General features: G+C 37.1%; 1 protein-coding gene across 1 annotated transcript; it reads right to left on the reverse strand.

Annotated features, from left to right (window-relative positions):
• Nucleotides 1-2,918: 2,918 nt before the first annotated feature.
• On the reverse strand, nt 2,919-7,581 carry LOC108799098 (keratin, type II cytoskeletal cochleal-like). Its single transcript, XM_018570923.1, has 9 exons — nt 7,348-7,581; nt 6,783-6,991; nt 6,227-6,287; nt 6,017-6,112; nt 4,606-4,770; nt 4,400-4,525; nt 3,794-4,014; nt 3,543-3,567; nt 2,919-3,044 (listed from the first exon to the last, which is right to left on the reverse strand). The coding sequence occupies exons 1-9, from the start codon at nt 7,579-7,581 to the stop codon at nt 2,919-2,921; spliced, it is 1,263 nt and encodes a 420-aa protein (XP_018426425.1).
• Between the last annotated feature and the right edge of the window lie 307 nt (nt 7,582-7,888).

The following is a 7,888-nucleotide window of genomic DNA, read 5'->3' on the forward strand; positions in this document are numbered from 1 at the left end:
CGTCATTGGTTGCTAGGAGGGAGGTTCAGTTGGCAGGCAAACTGGCCAAATAGTTTGCCCATCTGGCAAACAGTGAACAGCTTAGGTTTAGGTAGAACTCATGGTTGAGTTGGTTGATATCACTCTTGTCTTTATTAAAAGAACTCATTATACTGTTATATTGATCAGCTCCTTGTGCTGTTTCTCCTTCCCCCTCTCTGAACTTTGCAGCACAACAGACTGCTAATACAGTTCTTTCTTTAAAAAATAAATACATTTAATGATGCACTGATGAATACAGAACTGCATTGATTTGTTTTTTATGTTTGCCTGGGTTCAGCTTTAATGGAAATGATCCGACCCATGTGTGTTAGGATTTTTAAAACTCTTTTTCTAGTTATTTTCTATTTTTTTAAATATATGCGCATGTGGACAGCCATATTTTCTTATTCCTTATGTTTGCTAATTTTTATGTAAAATAATAGCACAATAATTGTGTTTGGTTGGACTAATTAAGGACAATGCATGCTTTCTGTTGCTAGTTGATTTTATTCTTACCAGTCCTTAAAGAATATCAGTACTGTGGAAGGTGTGCCCAAAAAGGTAAGCAGAGATCAAAGGACTAGTCACCAGTATTACTTACCATGGCTTGTTCTCCATTGTGTTACAGTGAGGAGATGGCTATCTTGGTAGAGGAGCAGGGATTAGCTATCTGATGTCCGAGGTGTCTACCTAATCACTAGTGGGGTAATTATTAAAAATCAGCAGAAGCAGAGAGATTCTTCCACTGCAGGTCTTCAGGCACAGCTGCTTCTCCACTGAGGAGAACAAAGAGCAGCAGAGTAATGATCTCACCCTACATCTCCTGAGACTAGCACTTAGAGACAGCAGTGCCTAGAATGATCTTTCACTGAAGATATTGCGATCTAAGAATACCAGCCCTCTAAAAACAAAAAACAAAAAAAAAGCAGTGGTAGATGATAGTGTTAGATCTTTTATGTGAGATTTAATGTTTTAATATTGTGTTTTAATAAAAGGTGCTAATACTAGGCTTGCTCAATGTATACATTTCAGTTAAACCATTTACAAAACAAGAGACAGAATTGAGTGAAAGAGAGAAATTTATTGACATACACCCATACATGACAATTACTTCAACAGTTGCACAGCATTGGTAACTTACACATATAATAACCAATTTGAATTAATTCAAATATATCGGCACAGCTTTAAAGTCTTTAAAGAAGGAAAATCTGCCAAGGTACTGGACAGGTAAAGGTTTAGAACAGTGATTATGTATTTCCCTTATCTTTTTAAAGAGCATTTTGAAGTTTTTCATGGTACTGTATGTCACCATACACAGCCTGACTGAAACAGGGAATACAAACTGAAAATACCGCAAGTACCACAAAGATCTTTACAGCAGCAGATACATTACATTGTCCCTTTTGAATAGAAATGTAATTACCTAGCTGTACTTGCCTAAAGAAGCTGTGGACAGTTGTTACACGCAGAATACTATTACAACACGGGTAAAGATGGTGGCCAACGTGAATCAGACCCATTGTAGCCATGCAGTATATCAGTAGTATTGTGTGTGTGTGTGTGTGTGGGATTGAAGATCTTAGTCTTTTGATTATCCTTAAATATGGAATAACTTTTTTTTAAAGCATTTAAGATGGGAAATGCCCATATATTAAGGATGTTCAATTAGCAAAATGATTGATAGCAAATAGGGGGAACTTGTGTTCACTTTATATACCCAATCATGTGAGAGGGAAATTAGAAAAAAAAATCATATTATTTGTTGACTAAAAGTAGCATCCTGTTTTCTAACTGGGCTTTATATTTATCTAAAGCTCTGTTGTTCTTTTTCTTATTAATAATAATATTAATATCAATAATAATAATAATAATAATAACAACAACATTTCAATTATCTTTGCTGTGGACTGATAAGTAATTAGAGGAGTAGACTGCACTGTCTCTACCATCCATTTCCTAAATAATCTTTAGATGTGCATTGTGGTAAGATTTAAATAAGCAAGCATATATAACTGTGGCAAAAATGAATATATGTATGAGTCTCACAGGACCATTAAATATAAAATGTTGGCGTACATAAACGTAAACCAATTAGAAATATATGTAAATGTTTACAGTCTGAATGAATCATCATATATAATAATGTGTTCTAATTTCTTATATAATTGAGGGTAAAGTACAGCTTTGTTCTGCCATTTTAGGCTTAGGAGAGGCTGATTGCTCTATTCTTCAGTGGAATTACTGAGGAAGAAGTCACCTCTACGGGAAAACATTTACCCAACAATCAACATTTAAAATCGAATGTCCTGTCTGCATATGCTTCTGAATGTATAAACATATATTTTCAGTTATTTGTTAATATAAGCGAAAATGTTTTATGATGCACAGATCCTTCCTTTCTGGAGGCCAACCCCTGGTTAAATTATAATAAAAGAAGAGACAGAGAAAGATGGGGTTTTTTGGTGGCTCCAGAAAGAACAAGTCCAATAAACTTCAGTCTCATATGTATATAAAAGATATACATTTATTGAACAAATATATAGTTTAAAAAAAAAAAAAGCATTGCATATGCATGAAAATATAATATAAAAAGTCGTATACCTCAGAGGAAAATACATGAGGTATTTTCCTCTGAGGTATACAAAATGAAAATATAATATAAAAAGTTGTATATATTTGTTCAATAAATGTATATCTTTTATATACCTATGAGACTGAAGTTTATTGGACTTGTTCTTTCTAGAGCCACCAAAAAACCCCATCTTTCTCTGTCCCTTCTTTTATTATATTTTTTAATACAAGGCAACTTAATTTTAGGTTTATTGGTCCTTTAAGCGTGATTTACAGGCATGGTTAGACCCTTTAACAGTGGTGCCCATGGCCAGAGTGGTGCTTCATTTTGGAGACATGGCTGACCGAGGTGAATCCTCCTTTATGATGGTGATGTTGTTGTCCTCCATGGTGTCCTCCATGGTGTCCCCCCGAATGGTGTTTTCCTCCAGTGCTGGAGTGTAGAACAGCTAGAAAAATAAAGTAGGTAGCATTTTAGGATTCAGTGGGAAGCAATTATGAATTGCTCTAAAAAGCTTCCAAAACTAATATTCTATCTTTTAGTATTTGATGGGACAATATTGCAATAAGCACTCCACAGAATAATGTGGGCCTAAAAACCAAATCTATATTTACACTAACCAGGCCATAATTCAGTTTAAAGTAGCCCAGAGTTTAAAACCAAGAAGTATAGAGAGAATGATCCACGCCAATAAATAGGCTGCTTACTAATTTATGAACACCTATGATCATATACAGAATAGCTTTGAGTTTGTTTGTTAGAAACTTAATTAAAAAACCACAAGCAATAGGCAGTTAACCTAAACCTGATTTCATTGTATGCAACTTTTGCCCAGACATAGGGTTAATGTAATCTTGTGTGCATTAAAGTAGCGTTTGTCCAAAATGCATTCTGTCACTTAAATCTCCATAATAATTCATATTGTCTTATAAGGTTACTTACAAACATTAACATGACCATCAGAAGCCAATCTGAAAAATAAATAATGATAATAAACAGGATTACCATCTAAAATACTTTAACAAGGTCCAACAAATATTTAAACAAAAATAAAATGTTACATTTTAAAATGTGTTTCTATTTACTATTTAAATATGTTACTAATTACTATGACCTATTTATGTATTTTTTTATTTCTCTTTCTTACCATTTTCAATTGCCTTACACTGCTATTATTTGAAGAAATATCACACTTACCTGTACTCCTCTCCCTCCAGCATCTTTTTATAAGTGGCAATCTCAATATCCAGAGCCAGTTTGACATTCATCAGTTCCTGGTATTCTCTCATTTGTCGAGCCATGTCCTGCTTGGCCTTCTGTAGAGCAGCCTCCAGCTCAGCCAGCTTATTTTTTGCATCCCTGACAGCAGCTTCACCACGTTCCTCAGCTTCACTGATGGCAGATTCCAGTGCAGCACGCTGGAAGAAAAGAGAAGGGGATACTGTTTCCAAAGTTTATTTCCTATAAAACATTATAAACCTGACTTTACACAGACTGATGAGGTCACCTCTCTGCTCTCCCCTCCTACCTCTCCCCGTATCTGCATGCTTCTTGTCAATACTTGTACACTACAGGCACTTGATTGGCTCTTAGTACTACCCCTCCCTCACATAAAAACATAACTGCATTCTTTGAAGCTCATGTACTCTATATCTGCCTAAAGCTAAACTTTAACTAATTGAAAATATACTAAAACACAAGCAAACTATAACAAAATTACAATATACCAAAAGTGCAGTTAACTTTAAATGATATAACAAGAAAAATGGTTGTTAAAAAGGTTGTTAGAATAATATCCCATACCTGAGATTTGGCACACTCAATTTCTCCTCTAAGTCTCTGAATTGTTCGATTAAGTTCAGCAATCTCGTTTCTACTGTTCTGTAGGTCATTGCCGTTCCTTCCAGCTGCCATTCTCATGTCTTCAAACTGATTGCAAAACAGTCAATAATCAATAACTCAGGCTACTTTCATGGCCACTTTGTGCCAAGAGATAAATTGCCACTCACCCGTGACTGGTACATGGCCTCAGCTTCAGCTCTGCTTCTGTTAGCAATCTCCTCATACTGAGCTCTGACCTCAGCAATGATACTGCCCATGTCCAGATCTCGGCTGTTGTCCATGGAAACTACTACCGAAGTGTCTGAGATCTGAGCCTGGAGCTGAGAAATCTCCTGCAAGTTGCAATAGTTAATATTATATTAGTTTGACATTTTCAGGCTTTTTAAATAAATGCAGTCAATATTTAATTATACATTTCCTATAATTAATATATAACCAGCTCCCTTTCCTTCCCCAGTCCTATGTACTCACGCCAGTTCTTTCCGCTGAGTTACAGAAAGAAATTGCTAAACCTCAAGTGTAAAATCAAACAGAGGCTCCATCTGTGGAGAGTGAACCATTGCCTGTAAATATGAATAGCTCACTCTTATATAAGCACTCCAGACAAAATTGTGCTTTGGATAGGAAAGGAAGGGTTACAACCTCAGTCAGCTGTTTACTGGTGCCTGTGTCCTTGCTGCAGAGTGATTTCCACACTTTCTGTCTTGAAGGCATAGCAGGAATTAAAAAGATATTAAAAAAGTCAGTGGGACAGATGTCTCTAGTGGCAGATATCCTTTCTATACCAGGTCCGGTGACAATGTCTAAATTTTGGATTTCCCACCAATCTATGCACTTGTCATAACAGTCATTGGGGCAGGAAGTGAGAATAAATCTCTCCAATATAGACACAGATAGCAATAGAAAGTTAACAGAGGTTCTACCCCACCTGAAACTAATATGAGCCAAAGTGGATACATGTGTACATAGTGATGGTTGCAGAAAAATAAATTAAAGCTTAACATTTAAAGGAGAACTATGAGGTGAGTGATCACTCATCCTCATAGTTCTAGCCGACCTGTGAAAATGAAACTGTCACATGTCGGCTCAATAGATAGGGAAGTGAGCGAACACATACCGTCACTTGCTCACTTCTTGATCATGTCTCTGCAGAGAGCGGTGACTGTCAGTCACGGCTCCCCGCAAGGATTCCCCCGCTCCCTGCTCCGATCCTCCAGCGCTGACTGGAGGAAGGGATGGGGAGGGGCGGGTACAGCTAGCTCTGCCTCTAGATAGGCAGAGCCAGCTGTCATTCATGCAGCTGGGTGTATCTCAACAGCATTGTCGGGATGCGTCCCGGCTGCGGCGTGCTGAGTATACCGTGAGCTGTAGCTCGTGATATAGTGAGCTTTGGGTCACGGGAGGCGGTTAGTATATGTTCTCCCGTGATCCTTAAGAGAACTATGGGGAAAAACACTTACCCCATAATTATTTTTTTAAATAAAACAGGGTCTGTTTTTATAACATCAAATAATGTAAATTACACATTTCAAAAGCAAGGTTAATATATTTTAAAATATGAATATATGTTTATTTTACCGCATCATAAAGTGTTCTCAGGAAGTTGATCTCATCAGTCAGGGAATCAGCCTTTGCCTGCAGCTCAGCTTTGTTCATGAAAGCAGCATCAACATCCTACAATAAAATGTCAGTCATGATCTCCTTCTGAAGAAATGCATGCTTCTAGCTTATGTATGCTTCTAGTTAATGTATATTACAAAGATTCTGGAATAAATCATTATCACTTACCCTCTTCAGAGATACAAATTCATTCTCTGCTGCTGTTCTTCTGTTCACCTCATCTTCATACCTGCAATGAAATCACATTTGGTAAAAAACTATGCTAAAAAGTTATTTTGCATAGATTAGATTAGCATTGCATATGTGATAATATGTAAACACAATGAGTGGCTGTCATACACAGACTTTGTATGCAGTTATTATATGAAACCAACATAATCCAGGGGAAATTGCTAACAGTCAAAATAGTCTTCAATAGTGATGTCTTAATGTAAATTACTATCCATTTTAGGCTTAGACTACCTGTTTTCATAGGTCTGTTGCTAGAATGAGCTAGAATGAGCTACTCATCTATTGAATAATATGTTTTAAAAAAAGATTTGTGTAGTTTAGGCTGTGCTTAATACATATTTACCTTATTGCTTACATTTCATTATTTTCAGACTTGATTATGTTAGTTGATGATGGTGTATTGTTAAGGGTAAAAAAAACATTCTAGAAGATAGAATAAGCATTCTGGTAACTCTTTGCATTGTTCGACATATACTTTTACTCTGTGACATACCTTCTCTTCAGTTCTTCTACAGTTCCTTCCATGCTGTTCCTCTCAGCCGCCAGACGAGCCCCCTCACATTCCAGGCTCTCAAGCTGTCTCCTGAGGTTACTGATAAAAGCCTCAAACAGAGGGTCAATCTGGCACCTGGCTGTCCTCTGCTCCTGCAGAAGACCCCATTTGGTCTCTAGCATCTTGTTTTGCTGTTCAAGGAATCTCACCTAAATCAAACAAAACACAATCATTCTACAAAATCTATCTTAAAAAATGCCTTTATACCTTTCTGCATTTTTATAATCGGTACGTGAAAATCAGTTATGGCTCACTAGAGCTTCAACTGCATTGCAGCAACTTTGAAAAACTATAAATTTTGGAATCACATTTTATCTTAAGTGGACATGGAAAGAATGGGGTTTTCAGCCTTCCCAGGTAATCAGTTCAGTAGATAACTCTTTGCACAGAGCTTTACAATGAGGGAGGGGGGCGGGGGGATTAAATATTGGTAACCAAAGAGCATTATAAATAGTTTAAAATTAAGTGACCACAAGCCATTAGGATTAGAGAAAAAAAGGTTTACCTTGTCAATGAAGGAAGCAAACTTATTGTTGAGTCCTTTAATTTGGTCCTTCTCTTCGGTTCTTACTCTTTGAATACTTGGGTCAATCTCCAAATTAAGAGGAGCTAGTAGGCCTTGGTTCACAGTAACAGGGGTGATTCCTCCACATTGACCTCCAAATCCACGACCAAGCCCAACAATACCAAATCCAGATCCATGTCCACTTTTTCCTGAACAATAACTGCCGACTGACATCTTATGTCCTTTTGATCCAATATTATGGGCACTTGCACTACTGAAGGAATGTTGCATATTGAGGCCATGCCCAGCCTGCTTAGAAGAGTGTGATAAGATACTGTGTGAAGAATGTTTGGGTAAGGCAACAGAACAGGAGCTGAAATGCTTGTGTCCAGAGGAGGCCATGATGGAGTGATGAGACATGATAGATCTTCTCACCAAGGATGTAAGGTGCAGTGTGTTTGGAGCTTTGAGATCCTAAGGCTGTGTCTTTGAACAGATGCCTGGTCCTTTTTATACCTGCAATGGGTGTAGTCATAACATC

The sequence above is a fragment of the Nanorana parkeri genome, unplaced genomic scaffold (assembly GCF_000935625.1).
Source record: "Nanorana parkeri isolate BGI_ZX_2015 unplaced genomic scaffold, ASM93562v1 scaffold1632, whole genome shotgun sequence".
Taxonomy (NCBI): domain Eukaryota; kingdom Metazoa; phylum Chordata; class Amphibia; order Anura; family Dicroglossidae; genus Nanorana; species Nanorana parkeri.